At 31.8% G+C, this 19563-nt stretch overlaps 1 protein-coding gene across 1 annotated transcript in view; it reads right to left on the reverse strand.

The window, feature by feature from the left end:
- Positions 1 to 7247: 7247 nt before the first annotated feature.
- The window catches only part of LOC149774573 (transient receptor potential cation channel subfamily M member 8-like), a 97552-nt gene continuing 85236 nt past the window's right edge, over positions 7248 to 19563 (reverse strand). The window contains exons 23-26 of the mRNA XM_089945023.1: positions 18210 to 18400; positions 16319 to 16451; positions 14863 to 15121; positions 7248 to 13742 (exon numbers count right to left, since the gene is read on the reverse strand). Of these exons, the coding sequence (XP_089801149.1) occupies positions 13164 to 13742; positions 14863 to 15121; positions 16319 to 16451; positions 18210 to 18400 (1162 nt within the window). The 3' untranslated portion in view covers positions 7248 to 13163. The remainder of the gene's footprint in view (positions 13743 to 14862; positions 15122 to 16318; positions 16452 to 18209; positions 18401 to 19563) is intronic.

Genomic DNA, 19563 nt, shown 5'->3' on the forward strand with positions numbered 1-19563 from the left:
ATGAATAAAAAATTATAAAAAAATTAGATATACATAACATCATAAAATAACAAATTTTCTTTGCGTATCAGGTTATTACAGCTGTATCCAAGAATTTAGATGACATTCAAGCAAAAAAAAAACAAACGAAAGGATTCCTGTTGGATGGTAAATATCAAGAAGCAATTGAAAATTATAAGGCTTTGTTGACAACTGCTCCGGTTTTTTCACACCCCTCTCCCACATATGGCCTATTCATTTTTAAATACAGACTCGAGTCTCTTTGGTATTGGTGCCCTCCTTTGCAGATTCAAATGGTGAAAATGAGTTATCGAGTATTAAAGGTTTGCAGTAATACGCAGAAACAGCATTGTAGCACTCTTAGGGAACTGTTGGCTATTGTGACCTTTGTCAAGCTCTTCCTACACTTACTATGTTTCCGAACAGGGACTCCAAGTTCTGAATGGGTTTGACATATCCTCTTTTGATCAAACTAAGTATGGCAGGCAAAAGACCAAAAAACCAGTAAGGTCTTTCCTTTAAATCGCCAGTATGAAAACAAGCTTTCTGCTGCAAAAGTAGCTAATTGTCCTTCAAACCTTGTGAAATTATTTGACACGCTTTTAGTAGTAAAGGTATGCTTGCTGTAAATGTAAAACCGATAAGAGGAGGGATACACCATTCAGTGTGTTGCTCTCGTAATATTAGATCACATGTATGGTGTTCAGATTTTCATTTTGGTGGAAATATTGTTTAAATTAATTATTATTCACTGAAAATACAATGTGCTCATCAATAATATTCTTGGAGAGAAACATTAATTTTGGAATTACATTGAATTCAGACAAAGTCATTTTTGGAATATATTATTGTGATACATCTAAAGGCTGCTAATTCATCATCAAAATCCAGGCCATTGGCACATTAGAATGCTTGAGACTACATGTTGAACAACTCATTCAATATTGGAATTTGAATAACACTGGAATTCAATTGAAATTTTATACATTTGTACCTTTGATGAAATGATTTGGGATTTATGATCAAATGTTTAGGACTATATTGGATTTATTCACAATATTGCAAGTTATTTTGTAAAAGTTCACTTTCTATTCTAAGGAAATAAATTTATTGTTCAATTTTTACTAAACTTGTTGGGTTTTACTCTTTTTTGACACTTAGTTTAATACCATAGAGTCATAACAATAAATATTATGAGATCTCACACACACACACAGAGATAGATATATATATATATATATATATATATATATATATATATATATATATATATATATATATATATATATATATATATATATATATATATATATATTTGAAAGCTGATGTTACGAAATACAAGTTATACTTTGGTGGATTTTAACCATATTTGATTATTAACTGATATTATCAACTGGAGATGATGATGGAACATCAACAAATGTTCCATCATTATCAAGTGGATGGATGGGTAAAAGAAGTAATCACACGTAACAAAATGATTGGACACCAATAAAATCCATTATCAAAATTTTAATGTAGATTGTGTGCTTAGGTATTGTCTATGTTTGTAGATTGTACTTTAAGATAATGGCCATTTGGTCCATGATTGAAGGTTCTAAATAACATGTTGACATAGATTTTGAGTTTAGAATTTTCTAGAAACTGACTGGTTTACAATTTGATTGGAATTTTCCATTGAAATGGCTCAAAACTAGGTGAAGTAAAATGTATATAAATAGGGACTTGGTACACAAAAATTCATTCCTACATAAGATCTGTCTATGAAACTGATTTGTTATCAGAGTTTACAGTTACATTCATATATAATTCAAGAGGAATTATTTCTTTAAATTATTCATTGGAATTACTCATTGACTCTGGATATACACTACTTTGGGACTATTGTGAACTCACTAAAAGATGTTCTGGATATCTTCAATTTGGTATATGATTACATTCAAGACAATTAGAATTCATTTGGAACATTCTATATTTTGACATTCAGGATTATTTGTGATTTATTTCACAATATTTAATGTCTATTGAATTTTCAATTTGTATTATAAAGAAAAAAATAACTTGTTGATTTTTGCTAAAATTGATGGTTTCACTTGTCTGTTATTTAATTTAAGACATAGAGTTGTAACAATATAAATAAGTATAACGAAAATTATGAAAAGTCAGAGAAAAACAAATAATAAATACAAGACCAGAGCAAAAAGTACAGACTTTTTATTTATATAAAACAGAGTCCTTCAAAAATGGTAAAACATTCTGCATTGTATATGACAAAGCAGCATGAGATAGAAATACAAAAGAGAATGAGATACTTTCAGAGAAAGAGGCATCTAAGAAAGTAATATAGTATATAAATGGCATATTTAAATAATTCAGTAAGAATCTTTTTAAGAATATTTCGAATTCAGTTTTCTCTTATTATCACATGTGGATCATAAAACATTTAACTGCCATGTAATCATCAAAGACATTGTTACACATTTCTCTGAATAAGAGTACATGTACGGCAGGACTTTGGAAATATATGCAACAAGCCCAAAAATTTATCTGTCAAGCTTTTCAGGTCACAAACAAAATAACTCATCAGAAACCAACTGAATTCCTTACAGGTTGACAAATATTCAAGTTTCTGATATTCAAGTCATAACAATTTTAATTGTAATTAAAAACTGACACAATCCGACACCTGTGAAAGAGATTAAACATAAAATATCCAACAAATATAAACTAAAATTACCACTAAATATCAGTGTACATGTATATAAAAGAGTATGACTATATCACAGTAATAGTGCCAACTACCTTGAGCCTCACTTGCAATGCCATAACTACTATAAAAAAAATTGGATTCTTAAATTTTGTCCTCATAGTATAATAAAAAATGCCAGTCACATTCTTTAGTGACCTGAAAAATCTTATTTTCTTTTGTTTAATCATCATTACAAACTACAAGCACTATTCTGTAATATCCATTATATGAATGGTGGGTGCCTATAATGATGACATTTGTTTTGAGTATGCATAAAGAAAAATTAATCAACAAAAATCTAATGATCTACACACCAATGAAAGTGCTTGTTTTATCAACTGCTAAGTGACTATGCTTGGAAGAAAAACTTTGATTTGTTTATTCAAACAGCAAGTTAGGACAAAGTGGTGAGGAAAAATGACTGGTGTTCACAGTGATTGTTTAAGCTGGCTTATGCATGTTGAACAGCTCCATTGGCCTAGTGGTTAGAACAACACCTCAGATGCGTGAGGTCGTGGGTTTGATCCCCGGCCAAGTAATACCAAAGACTTATAAAAATGGTACTAACAGCTGCCTTGCTTGGCGCTCAGCATTAAGAGGTTAGTGTTAGGACTGGTCAGCCTGGTGTCAGGATAATGTGACAGGGTGGGACATTATGCTACATGTCTGTACCATAATGCCCCAGTGCTAGACATCACTATAAACTGCCACACTGCGGACATGATAGCGATATGACTGAAAAATTGTTAAAGCTACATTGAAAATTTTTATTAAAAAAATCCAAATATGCAAGTTGATGAAAAGTGAGGAAATCTCTGTAGAGGCATCCTCAGGTGATAAAGGAACTTAGTGGATTATTACCTGTGGCTTGTGATAATATGGTTTAATTCAAAGTTTAGTTTTCTTAGTGAATATAAAATTATTCCAACAATTAAATCTGACAAACTTCTGTAAAATAATATTGATGGTTTAAGTTGTTACTGTTTCATAACATTAATTGTATTAAGGCTGATTGCAGCAATGAAATGTTTATTGAGAAAATCAACTACCATATTCACTCACTTATAAGTAGAGTTAAACTGCAAATATAATGTACTGGCATATCAAGATCTATATTGTTTGCTCTCTTTATTTTCCTACCAAACAGCAGAGACCCTAATCTGCCAGTGCATTATGCAACAACAGATCTGACTCTATGCAGTTTGTAGCTGGACTCAACTTACTGGTCAGTTTATACAGTAATAACAATTACTACTAATATCCTTGTGGCATCCTCTAAGTATGAGGAAAAACAAAATGTTCAGTAAAGATGCTTTCAAAACCAAAGATCTAATATGTATGTGAAACCATTTTCGACAACTGGGTAACTACCTTTGGATTTTAAATATGTTGTTACACCAATTGCTTAAACAAGGTCATGTTGCTTTATCAAGTTTGGAAACAAGTAAGCATTTATCTGTAATTAAAATTCATTTTCAAAACTGTAATTAGACACAGAATTTTATCAATGATTAAGACAGGACCTTAAATTCAGCTGCTCAAAAATAATGTTCAGCAATGAAACAAAAGAGAGCTGGTCTGTCACAACAGAATATTGCATGATGAACATATGACACAATGAATGACTTTACCATTGTAATGCTGGCTAAACTAGTCCATCAAATAAGTCACATCTCCTGTCAGCCCACTTGCATGAATGACTGACTTGACCGTTGTAATCTTGGTTAAACTAGTATGCCAAATAAGTCACATCTCCTGGCAGCCTTACAACAAATTTGGGCTAATACTGTTAAGAAATGTTTATGGAGTTAGTTATGGTTTTGGTAAAAAAATGGTAAAACGAAGTAGTAGGAAACAAGGAGATTTTTATGAATAGATCTAAAGATACAGAAAATCACCATTCAGGGGGTTATTAGCATGGACAGGCTGAACAAATATGGGACATTAAAGACAGATTTGTCTGTTGAAGATTATCTATTCTGCTTAGGCAAGCCTATGTTTTGGAAAATAAACTGTAAATTGAGATGTGGGTTATTTATGTTATGGTTAATTCTCTACGCATTCAAAAACCAAAATATGAAGATGGACTATGCCTATACTATGACTTTAATATTCTGGAAACAGAATATTATTTTATTTGCCAAGGTTTACAAACATTTGTGTTAAGAATTTACCTATATTTCTATATTTTAACTTGTGAAGAGAAATTGTTGATGCCTTGTGAAGTAAACACAGTGGTACCATTTTATCAGTTTGTACTTTTTAGCAGGTACAAATGTAAACTGTCACGAAAATGTAAAAAGTCACACTTACTGTACTTCTACTTACTTCATGTGCTTGTTTGTTTTATATGAATGCATGTAATCTGAGATGGTGTCCTTATATTTATTGCCTAAACTGGATCAAGGGTGTGGGAAATTCATAGATTTGTGTGCTAGCACAACTGGATCAACAGTGTGGGAAATTCATAGATTTGTGTGCTGCCTAAACTGGATCAAGAGTGTGGGAAATGTACAGATTTGTGTGCTGCTTAAACTCGATCAAGAGTGTGGGAAATTAATAGATTTATGTGCTGTCTAAACTGGATTAACACTGTGGGAAATTTATAAATTTGAGTGCTGCCTGAACTCACTGATCAAGAGTGTGGGAAATTTATAAATTTGTGTGCTGCCTAAACTGGATCAATAGTGTGGGAAATTTATAGATCTGTGTGCTGCCTGAACTGGATCAAGAGTGTGGGAAATTCATAGATTTATGTGCTGCCTAAAATGGATCAAGAGTGTGGGAAATTTATAGATTTGTGTGCTGCCAAAACTGGATCAATGGTGTGGGAAATTTATTGATTTGTGTGCTGCCTAAACTGGATCAACAGTGTGGGAAATTTATAGATTTGTGTGCTGTCTAAACTGGATCAAGAGTGTGGGAAATTTATAGATTTGTGTGCTGTCTAAACTGGATCAACATGTGCCAAATACAAATACCGATTCTGGTAGCTATTTTGATGAAGAACTTTTAACATGTCTGGTTAATATGATGCCATGCACACTAGCTGTCACTAGCCTCTCATAAAGTTCATTTTTGAAGGCCATATAGCCCAATGAAACAATGAATGCTGGGATACATTACTTAGTGTCAGATCAGCTAATCTGAATTTAACTGGCACCAGTTAAAATGCTCCTGTTTGTTTCATCTGATGAAAGTAATATATGTATAAAGTACCATCTGAAATACAACAATATTCATTTTATTTAATGCCAATTATTGGAATTAGTATCACAATGTCCTCTCGTTAACAATTAATCACCAAGAAAATTTACAGAATTCTTTATTTCAAAACATTAAAGATGAATCTATTAAAATTCCAGCTGCGATTGGGACAACAGTATCATTGGTATGACTTCATTAATAGGTGACCTTGGACAATAATGTCCACTGTCGATTTGAGTAAACCCTGGAGGTGAAGAATTCTCAGGCTAAGAGATGGTTCTTTGTAAGAATTGAAGGCTCTGTTAAAATTATTGCATGTTCCTACAGTAGTCAAACTCTGTTCAAGAGGAACTGTAAGGCTGAAATATAATTCGTGCAAGGATCAAGCTATCGGCTGCCTTAGTTCATAATATCAACTCCACACAAAAGCATTAACTGGACATAATTTAGTGGCTTGGAACTGTCATGATACTATATAGTATGTCTCAACCAACTGGATTCTTTTCTCCATCAGAATCTGTGTACAGATAGAGGGACAGAATATGTGGTATTAAATCATTGTACACAGTCCTCTCAGGCATATATCCAGGCTAGATTGGGTTTGGTATCAACCGTAAGCAATGTATATCTGATTGCATGGAGAAAAACTGGGGAAGAATGATCCCCTTCACTGTGCTTTTATTGACAATGATTCTGATAACCCTGGCTCTTAATGTGTAATGGATCTTCAGGACTGTTTCCCCCAGAAGAGCCCACATTAAGTAGATACACTGGCCATGGGGAGAGCAGTTTGCAGTGTGGCACTTTGGAACTTATGGCGGCCAGTGCACTATGTTAGGACAGCATATGAGCTGCTGATTAACGTAAGCTTTATGCCTTATAAACTCAGAGAGAGTACTAGACAATTAACTGTAGAAGGACATATATGGCATCCAAAATGGATGGAATACTGGAGTACTGATATTAATACTCATGACTTGGATGCTAAAATATCAATTCAAACAAATTATACATAGAAATGCCAGTTGACTACCTATACTGGCAATATACTCGTAACATTACCAAGTATTAATAATAGTAATTGCTAAGTGGATGCTAAAACTAAACAATAAAAGAACACACACACACACACACACACACATATATATATATATATATATATATATATATATATATATATATATATATATATATATATATATATATATATATATAACTACCATGATACTATGTAGCAATAAAATATAGCAATTATAGCAATATAGCAATATGGCAGAACTAAGTCATTTACTTTATTCTGTGTCCAAAATTGGGATGTGCTGTACATACACCAAAATACTGTACATGATTTGAAAAAAATAAAAATAAATGTTGCTGCATCAAATATTGCACACCAAAGTTGAGTTTTTACATAAACCGACTTGGACAAAAAGTCTGACTTGTCAAATTCCAAATATTCAAAGAAATAATGTTCAAAATTGTATTGAATTTGAAAATCAGAAACTATACAGCTATAATATTAAACATCATGTTTTTCCTTGGATTGTATTAATATCATATTAATATGACCATTATAAGACATCCATAACAACAATACAACATAAAACCAAAATGGGCGGAAATTTCTAGAAATATATAGTATATATATGAAAATGCAATCTAAACTCATGACGTTCAAGAAAAAGGCACTTTTCATTAGTATTGTAACAATACAGTGACTGATAATAGAAATAGCAAATACTTTGTTACTGCAGTCAATTTTAATATTACTATTTCTACATACAGGCTGCTACATCAGTATGCATTTCAAATGAAATTTATCAAAAGAGTTAAATAATTTCTATCATTAAAATCATTTGATAGCCATGAACAAGTGATGAAAATGATTCATTCAATTACATTAACTTCAATGGAGCATTATTGTAAGATTCTATTTATCACATGACAAAATATACTTTATTTAGTGGATGAAAACATAAAATACTGTGAAGCAGTGAAATGATTTTCAATACATTTGGATGACTCAATGGTGTCATTATAATATCTGTGCTTTTATGAGGTGTGGTTATATATGATATATATATATATATATATATATATATATATATATATATATATATATAGAGAGAGAGAGAGAGAGAGAGAGAGAGAACAATTATACTACAGGTATATAAACAAAAATAATGCAAACTAAAGTGAAATATGTAAATTAAGCTGAGAAATTAAAGAAACTTAAATCTGTTAAAATCTAACGCTTGTAAAATTGAGGAAGTTATTGGATTTGCAGACTAGTTTCATTCCTTTTGAGCTGTACCAAATCTTACATGTAAATTTATCATATTATGAACAGTTTTGACTAAAACTACACTGTACATTTTGTTCAGATGGTTGCTATGATACAGGTAAATACGAATTAAATCTTATTTTGACAACAGTTTCCTGTATTCTGATGGCAGAGAGGCTTGGGAAACTGATCACAGCATACAGTACATTTGAAAGGCTTAATGATTTATATCAAAATTTATATCATTTTAATTAATGCTATAATTGAAACTAACACAAAATGTAGCAGGTATTCAAAATTAGTGATAAAAGTGACACAATATCATCTATTAAAAAACTGCACGCTAAATATGGCTAAAGCAAAGCTCTGCAGGCCTCACTTTCATAATACATTTCAACTTAAGTAATTAACTCAGAATTGTGATCCCCTTTAACATTTGTATGTAGTCAGATTTACATAAGATTTAAACATACTTCAACTAGCCTCACATAAAAGTTCCACCTACTCCAACTAGCCTCACTGGAAAGTTCAATGTACCTCAAGTAGCCTCATACAAAACCTCAACTTACTTCAACCAACCTCAAGCAAAGTTCACCTTACCTCATGTAAAAGTTCAGCTTACCATTAATACTTGCCTGTAAGTAATTTTCAGTGCCAGACAATACACACCCTGATCTGCCATCACATAATGTTTGGACAGATAAGTTCTATGTTGAGGTTAGTCCAAGCAAACAGCATTGGTCTGATCTGCCATCACATTACTTGACAGATCTGAATCTGTGTTGTTTATAGTTGGATCCAACTTCTACCAATGTATATACAGTAATTAGCACGCCATATTCACAATCAATTTCACCTGCCTCATGTAAAATTTGAAATTACATTCACCAGCCTTGTGTAAAATTTCAACTTTTAATTTGACTCATGTAAAGACTAGACACAAATACTTCATGAACAAGATATTTACTCCCCAACATAGATGTACAAGTGAAATAGCCAACACAATACACAAACAGTATGGAGTAAAATAGGCATATCATCCAAAATAAGAAATTGTAAGTGTAGTAAAATAGGCGTATCATCCACAATCACAAACTGTAAGTGTAGGTAAAATAGGCATATCATCCACAATCAGATATTCGTAGTGTAGGTAAAATAGGCATATCATCCACAATCAGATATTATGAGTGTGGGTAAAATAGGCATATCATCCACAATCAGATATTATGAGTGTGGGCAAAATAGGCATATCATCCACAATCAGATATTCGTAGTGTAGGTAAAATAGGCATATGATCCACAATCAGATATTATGAGTGTGGGTAAAATAGGCATATCATCCACAATCAGATATTCGTAGTGTAGGTAAAATAGGCATATCATCCACAATCAGATATTATGAGTGTAGGTAAAATAGGCATATCATATACAAAATCAGAAATTGTGAGTCTAGCAAAATAGGGTCCAAAATACTAAGGGTGTAACAAGTTAATTTCCAAAAATACGTCACTCAAGCATGAAAACTAGGTCACAGTTAACTAGATCTGCATGAAACAGTAACCATTCCTATGACACATTGACGTGCCAATTTTCATTAATTTAGGTCCTGTATTGTTGAAGATTTTGAGTGTTTACCCAATTTTCATCAATTTATGCCATGTAGTGTTCAAGATTTTGAGTGTGTACCCAATTTTCATTAATTTATGCCAAGAAATGTTCAAGATTTTGTGTGTTTACCTAATTTCTATTAATTTATGCCAAGTAGTGTTCAAGATTTTGAGTGTGTACCCAATTTTCTTTAGTATAAGTAAGATAGCTTTCAAGATATTGTGGGTGTAAGTAATGACAAATCAAAAGACAAAAGTCACATAACCAATTTTCATTAGTGTAGGTCAAATAGTGTTTAAGGTGTAAGTAATATAAAGCTAAAAGGGACAAAAGTCACAAAACCAATTTTCACTCACTTAGGTCAAGTAATGTCCAAGATAATGAAAGTGTAAGAAATGAAAAGCTAAAATACAAAAGTCGTACCAATTTTCATTGGTGTAGATGAAATAGGGTACATAATATTGAGAGTGTATACATTGCAAAATGAATGAAGATACAAATGTGTAGTGCAAATGAATGAACAAATGATTGATCAATAATAATGCTATATCCCATCCCAGCTTTAATGGTATGTGGATAATAGCAAAGTCTGATATTCTGAGTTGGGTATTACTTACAGTTTAGACATACAGTACAACAACAGGATCAGATGATAGCAAGAAAGGTGAGGCTTCTGTGACAATTGTAAGGCAGAGATTCCTACTGAATCTAGTGTGGCTTCACAGGCTTCAAAATTTGTATTACTTATATGAGAGTACAAAGTTCCATTAAATCGTAATATCTAGTAATAATTCATCCAATGAATAAATTAGATAATTTACAAACGTACAAGGAAATGTGATAGCTGCTAAATGTATAATTCCCTGAAGATGTAAATGTAGACAAGGCATTTATTATAATATTGTAGATGAGTATGAGATAAGTAAATATATAAATCTATTTATCTTCTGTATACAAATCATTGTGTGAAACCTTGGACACAACTTAATAAGTACATGTCATAATTCGTATCCAGTTACACTATTTAGAGTGTTTAGCTGAGTATATTTTCTACTATTAGTGTGTACAGCATAGTATATTTTCTGTTATTTAGGGTGTGCATCATAGTATATTTTATACTATTTAGTGTGCAGCATAGTATATTTAATACTATTAGGGTGTGCAGCATAATATAATTTATACTATTTAGAGTGTATAGCATAGTATATTTTAAACTATTTAGAGTGTGCAGCATAGTTTATTTTATACTATTAGGGTGTCTAGCATAGTATAACCTATACTATTTAGAGTGTGTAGCATAGTATATTTTATACAATTTATAATGTGCAGCATAGTATATTTTATACTATTTAGAGTGTGTAGCATATTTTATTTTATACTACTAGGCATGTATCATAGAGTATGTTACACTAGAGTGTGTAACATATTTTATATTATTGCAAGTGTGTGTGCAGTAATGTACATTGTGTGTAGCATAGTATATTTGGACCAATCATATAGCAGTTAATCAATCATGAAAATTTTAACAAGTTACACACTTGACTGCAAATTTAAAAGCAGATTTAGTACACTCCCTCTAAGCAATACTGGTTGATACAGAATGAAGCAAATACCCCTATGACCACTAATAAATCAAACCATACTAACACAAATATCATGTTGTTTTAAAGACTAGTACAAGTACTGTAAAATCAGAAATATTTATTGATGGTATTATTTTGCTAGGGTAACAAATATTCACCACAGACAGTATTGCTGAACAACAGCAAAGTAAATAGTGTGACCCCCAAGAAATGTTATCCCCAGAAATATTTATGATCTTACAGTCCTGATAAAAGAAATGTAATATTTTACAATAAGTCCTGATAAAAGAAATGTAATATTTTACAGTAAATCCTGATAAAAGAAATGTAATATTTTACAGTAAGTCCTGATAAAAGAAATGTAATATTTTACAATAAGTCCTGATAAAAGAAATGTAATATTTTACAAAAAGTCCTGATAAAAGAAATGTAATATTTTAGAGTAAATCCTGATAAAAGAAATGTAATATTTTACAGTAAATCCTGATAAAAGAAATGTAATATTTTACAGTAAGTCCTGATAAAAGAAATGTAATATTTTACAGTCCTGATAAAAGAAATGTAATATTTTAGAGTAAATCCTGATAAAAGAAATGTAATATTTTACAATAAGTCCTGATAAAAAGAATGCAATATTTTACAGTAAGTCCTGATAAAAATATGCAATATTTTACAGTAAGTCCTGATAAAAGGAATGCAATATTTGACAGATCAATTATCAATAAAGCGATAAAAACAATAACGAAAAACATTGTACAAATCATAAATAAAATGTTAATATAAACATTTTGAGTAAATACAAATATCATCACAGACAAATAATTCACAGGGTACAAAGAAGGTACTATAAAAAAGTAAAATAACAAAACTGTAATTGTGGTAGATTTTCAATAGCCTATCAGCACTGACTGGCAACTTTGAGACTTAAATTGGTAAATAGTCATGGCCACACTGGGTTCAGAGTTTATGTCAAAGTTACTCTCTTTGTTTAGTGATTTAGCAGTGGGGAATGTTCAGTGATTCAGCAGTACCATTTCAAAGTGACATTTAAAAATAAATGCTATCAAAATTTACCATCTTAAATATAACCTCTCTAGATCTGCAGTTTCTAAAATATAACTAGTGAAAATTTAAATTTTATTTTTGAATGAAAAAGCCAAAATGTATGTCCATGAAAAATGCCTTCTTGAAGGGGGATGTATAAGACAATGATTACAATTTAGAACAATATCAAAAATCTCTCCAATAATTGAAAATTTTGAGAAAAGAAATACTTTATATACTCTCTTATAATTCTGGTCCAAATTCAAATAAGAGACAGAACCTGATCTGCTAAAATAAGCCACTAGATAAGAATCTAGGTTTTTTTGGTACTGGTTACTCTTAACAAACTGCATATATCCCAATCTGCTTGTACATTATGCAATGGCAGATTTAGGTCTACACATCTGGATCTGACTCACATAGAAGTATATACATTATGTTTGTTTTTCAATTTACTGGTCATGTTCGACAATGTTAAGATTTTAGGGTACTGAAAAGTGTTTGCTATATATTTGTCTTTTATCAAACAAAGATTTGGAAAAAAGAGTGAGGCATCAGTTGAATCTTGAAAATTATGAATTCTTTCAACTGACTGAAGTGGTGTCTGCTTAAAGTCAAATATTTAACATAAATTACATATTCACAAGCTGAATTCCACATAAATTAATCTCATGAAAAACAATTCTATTTAGTCAGACTCACGTGTATGTCTTTGTTTCTTTTTTTTCTCTTTATGTCTCCTTCTGGCCAGGAAGGATGGAGCCACCTCACCACTGTCTGAGTGCTCCAATTCCACAGTTACCTTCCTCCCTGAGGACCGATTCATTCTGGACATATTATCCTCATCAGAATCCAATGTTATATCCCTTCTCCAATTCACATGTGGACTTCGGGCTATAACTGGTTTCCCTTCCTCTTCTGAATCTGATTTCTCAAAGGTAAGCTCCTTCTTCATTGGCTTCAGACGTTTTAATTCTGGTATTAAACTTTTCAAACCAAAGTCTCTTTTCTCAAACTCTGTTTTTTGTTGTGGAGGTGCTGGAAAACTATTTTCCTCAGTTAAAACATTTTTCTGCTTCAATTCTGGTTTCTTGCTAGAACTTGTTTCCTCATTTACATTGTTAAGTTTTGATTCATCTGGTGCAACAGGATCCTCTTCTTTTTCTCTCTTCTCCTTCTCCTTATCTTTATCCTTTTTCTTCTTCTTTTTCCTCTCCTTTTTCTTGTGCTTCCTGGCATTTCTCTCTTCCTCCATTGCTGAGTCAGTCTAAAAAAATCATTTTTAAAAATGGTTTTAAATTCATTTACTAGTCCAGCTATGTAAATTAAGTTTAAACTAAAATGCACCACTATCAATCTACTTATCTATCTCGAAAGGCATGAATTTATTTAATATGAATATTCCTAGAACACCACAAACAAAAAATATGTGAATATTATCTCCTGCCAACAGTGAAGATGAAAAATAGAACTCTCTTGAAATCTGAATCACCTTTGTGACAAAACTAATGGATAGATATGAAAAGAAACAAAGTTGCCTGGCTCCATGTGAAAAGACATTACACCAATAGGAGAAAAAGGGAAAGAATTGGGTAAAATCAATCAATGACCATAAATAAGACAGAGGACCAAAGATATGTCCTTGACTGGAAAGTGTGAAAAACACATAAAGTTATGACATGCAACCTTTACCTTGTAGAGTCGACTCTACATGTAATATCCTACATATTTTTGCAATGATATAAATACCAAGTTCCATCCATTCATCCAAAATTGCTTTAAGTTATACAAAGGAAATCAAAGTACAATGGAGACCTAGAAAGACTGACTTGTGACCTTGACCATGAAAATATTACCTGAAATTTGGTATTCAAGACATTCTAGTCATGACAGATTATTACACCAAGGCGTATTATCTCACACTATTCTTAGAATTTTGACCTGTGCCAACCCTGAAGACAGGAAAAAAGTTGTGATATGAACACAATTTCTGTTGAAATTAAGAATACAAAGTTTCATCTGTTTATTTCTCTTGACTTGCAAGCTATAAAGTACTAACAAAAGTCAACTGGATGCATTGATAGACATATATAAACAAAAATTCTAGGTTCCCCACATTTGTGTTAAAAGATGGATGCACAATAACTTAAAACTTTACTCATGCCATATCTACTGTACTATAAAATGTTCCTGTTCCACAATGTCTAAAAACTTGTTTGATTTAATTTCACAAATATATCAACTACTGGTATATCTAAACTTTCGTTACAAATATGCATTTATGGTTAGTAAATGAATATATGCAATGAAGATGTCCTTATTTGTCCAAGAAAAAATATTCTTTATTATCAAAACTATAAAAGAATCATTACAAAAATATAAACTACCTCAAATTTGGTCGCTTCCTCAGACTTGGGTTTTTCTTCATCATTCTGTGCATGTTTTGCCTCTCCATTCAGATGAATACTCTCATTTTCTTTGCTTCTGACCTCTAAAACTCTGTCTACTGATGGCCATTTGTGAGGGGATCCAGGAACAGGCTCTCCACCTAAGATCCCCACCATTGTACCCTCATATGGGAGCATGCCACCAGCCTGATGGTCGGCTATCATCTCTTCTTCAATAAGTTTGGCCAAGTCATCAACTCTGGGAATAATAATAATGATGAAAATAGTGTACATAATCAAGGCACACAATGATGATAAGGATGAGATGAAGAAATATAGGATGGGAAAGAACATGGCAGAGATGATTATGATTATGATGATGATGATGATGATGAGAAAAAAATACAGGCATCAGTTTGTATTTTATGTCTGTAACTGGAGACTTTGTTAAGCTGCTATTTTACTGCATATTTTGTCCCAACTGGATATTTTTTATATATAATTTTCTTATCCATGATGAATATTTCTTATATAATGATGAATGGATCCAGAAGGGAAAATTTCTATAAGAATACAGTAAAAGTATTAATCTGGGATTTCTACACATAAATTTTTTTAATTATCTACAGGTGTAAAAATAAAAAGCAAAAATGATGGCCAAAAAAAAGAAATGAATGTAAGATGTTCTATGAAGCCCTATTTTGACACATTATGCAGATATAACAATCTCTTTATCTGTTCAACAACACCCTATTTTGACACATTATACAAATATAACAATCTCTTTATCTGTTCAACAACACCCTATTTTGACACATTATACAAATATAACAATCTCTTTACCTGTTCAACAACACTCTATTTTGACACATTATACAAATATAACAATCTCTTCATCTGTTCAACAATACCCTATTTTGACACATTATACAAATATAAAAACTACCCAGCTATTGGTCCTGTATCAAACTTAGCAAATCAATGATAAAGTGTAATAAACATTAACATATATACCATTTGCTATTGCAATGAAACTTGTGATATAGTTACCCAAACATTACTTTTGAAGCAATTTCAGGACGAAAAATGTGTTTGAATGTAGAATTTGTATTCCAGAATGCAAGAATGTTGCTAGTGGTTTTCTGTCAGGCTCTGCTTATGGGTTTCTGACATTTAATGGTACCACTGAAGTACCATAATTTTATACATGTATGTTTCCAACCCTGCTACAGACAGCACAGTCTTTTGCCATGGCATATTTCTCCAGCTGATAATGTCCACTTTGCTAGCATTGACTTGTGAGAAAAACATAAACTCAATCCTGCATTATGGGATGGCAGAACAAAATCAATGTTGCTGTCACATTTGGAGTGTGTTTGTGTTTGTGTATGTGTGTGTGTGACAAAGAGCAGGATACAGGGTAAATATTGCAAAGATGGAAATGAGACAAATTTACCTCTTTTGCAGTTTGCTAACTGTCATTTCCATTGAGGTCATCTCCACAGCCTTTAGGTTACGAAGGAAGTTTGCCATCATCTCCTTCTCAAACAGCTGAAGATACTGTATGTGACGATCTTCATACAAATCACCTGTAAGTAAAAATGATCATGCATGCACACACCTCAATACCATGCATGGAAAATCTTCAGGCACATCACCTGTAAATGATAATGATAATGTTCACACCTGAACACTATGCATGGGGAATCTTCAATCAGATCACCTGTAAGTGATAATTCCACACTTGAAACCATGCATGGGGAATCTTACTTGAGTGTTTCATTTTAAATAGGTTCAGTGGTTGTCATACAAGGGTTGTGACCAGAAACTAGGGCGCTGTTTGAAATTCTGCCCAGACAAAGTTCAAATGTTGTCAGCCATGGTGTGTCCCTCAACAAGGCACTTTCATCCAACTGCCTCCAAACTGGATTATATGTGCATCCTTTGGTTTGTATGCTAGATTTATTACACAAAACTGGGTTATATGTGTATCTTTTGGTTTGTATGCTAGATTTATTACACAAAACTGGATTATATGTGCATCCTTTGGTTCATATGCAAGATTTATTATACAAAACTGGGTTATATGTGTATCTTTTGGTTTGTATGCTAGATTTATTACACAAAACTTGATTATATGTGCATCCTTTGGTTCATATGCTAGATTTATTACACAAAACTGGGTTATATGTGTATCCTTTGGTTTGCATGCAAAATTTATTACACAGAACTGGATTAGATATGTATCTTTTGGTTTGTATGCTTGATTTATTACACAAAACTGGATTATATGTGCATCCTTTGGTTCATATGCAAGATTTATTATACAAAACTGGGTTATATGTGTATCTTTTGGTTTGTATGCTAGATTTATTACACAAAACTTGATTATATGTGCATCCTTTGGTTCATATGCTAGATTTATTACACAAAACTGGGTTATATGTGTATCCTTTGGTTTGCATGCAAAATTTATTACACAGAACTGGATTAGATATGTATCTTTTGGTTTGTATGCTTGATTTATTACACAAAACTGGATTATATGTGCATCCTTTGGTTCATATGCAAGATTTATTATACAAAACTGGGTTATATGTGTATCTTTTGGTTTGTATGCTAGATTTATTACACAAAACTTGATTATATGTGCATCCTTTGGTTCATATGCTAGATTTATTACACAAAACTGGGTTATATGTGTATCCTTTGGTTTGCATGCAAAATTTATTACACAGAACTGGATTAGATATGTATCTTTTGGTTTGTATGCTTGATTTGTTACACAAAACTGGATTATATGTGTATCTTTTGGTTTGTATGCTTGATTTGTTACACAAAACTGGATTATATGTGTATCTTTTGGTTTGTATGCTTGATTTGTTACACAAAACTGGATTATATGTGTATCTTTTGGTTTGTATGCTTGATTTGTTACACAAAACTGGATTATATGTGTATCTTTTGGTTTGTATGCTTGATTTGTTACACAAAACTGGATTATATGTGTATCTTTTGGTTTGTATGCTTGATTTGTTACACAAAACTGGATTATATGTGTATCTTTTGGTTTGTATGCTTGATTTGTTACACAAAACTGGATTATATGTGTATCTTTTGGTTTGTATGCTTGATTTGTTACACAAAACTGGATTATATGTGTATCTTTTGGTTTGTATGATAGATTTATGCTAGATTTATTACACAAAACTGGATTATATGTGTATCTTTTGGTTTGTATGCTAGATTTATTATACAAAACTGGATTATATGTGTATCTTTTGGTCTCTGTATTTTTTTGTTTTATATACTAGATGTAGAACAAAAAAATATATGTATATACATACCTTTGTTTTTTGACTTTGTTGTACATTTCCTTCTTATCCTTCGAAAAATCCAACCAAAGATAAGTAGAATATGGGAAATGATACTGAATGGGGGTACAAGAAATGTTTTGTTTTTGTATTCCATCGACAGAAAGTACATCTGATACTTCCATATCTCTATAGAGTTCTTCTCAACTGTGTCAAAAACATGGCTGAAATAAAAGAAGTTTTATATTTTTTGAGTCCTCTCAATTAATTCAGAAATATATATGCAGAACTCAAATGCTTCCATCTGTATCAATCCAATGAAACACTTACATATGTCACTGGTACATAAAATTAAACAGGTTACAGTGACCTACATGGTGATGATGTCTTTATTGAGAGGTATCCTCTCGTCAATTTTGAAGAATGTTGCATTGAATGGAATGGAAATATGAATTTCATTAGAAATATGTTCAAACAAATCCATTACAGTGACCTAACCTAAAGTAAGAGTGATTTACTAACAAAGATGCTCTTCATAACATCATAAAACAGTTTCATAATTGAAAAATAACTAGCAATAAAGAAAAAAGATCATTTTAAACTAAATAAGTCAAAACAAGTCTATTGAAGCAGGATCAGTAGGTCACAGTGACCTTGTGAATATATATGCTGTAACTATTAGAATGCATTCCATTATCAGGGTATCATCATTAACAATTGACCTGTTATGGAGTTGAATAAACTACTATGAACAAATTATGCATGCATACATCTACCTATGATGCAATACTATAAAACCAGTAATAAAATCATTACATATCAAAATTATGAAAACCACATGCACACATCCACCCATGATGCAAACACAAAATTTGTTCTCTGTGCTACGTTTCATTGTCAGACTCTAGTCCAACATACCTATCCGATCTCACTCATGTGTACACACCAGCAAGATACTTACGCTCCTCTTCTGACAACCGTATAATCATTATTCCCACTATGAAAACAAAGTCATATGGACAACGTTCTTTTGCATACCAAGGCCCAGCAACGTGGAATGAATTGCCCACTGGACTTAGACACAAAGACACAGTGATCACATTCAAGTGTGCTCTCGAAACTCACTTATTTCGATTGCAAGAACAAACTTAAAGACCTAATAATGTTTCCTACTTGAAATATTCTCAGCATGTTTTTTATTTTTTAATGTTTTTCTAATTTCATGGTGTTTGTTTTTGTAATAATATTATTATATATTTTTATCTGATAGGTGTTATCTAATGTTGTAAAGCCCTTAGAGTTTCTAAAGATTAGGCGCTATACAAAGTCCTCATTATTATTATTATTATTATTATTATCATTATTAACATGCAAAACCACAAAACCA

Source organism: Sinohyriopsis cumingii, unplaced genomic scaffold, assembly GCF_028554795.1.
Source record: "Sinohyriopsis cumingii isolate HCF-2022 unplaced genomic scaffold, ASM2855479v2 utg000198l, whole genome shotgun sequence".
NCBI lineage: Eukaryota > Metazoa > Mollusca > Bivalvia > Unionida > Unionidae > Sinohyriopsis > Sinohyriopsis cumingii.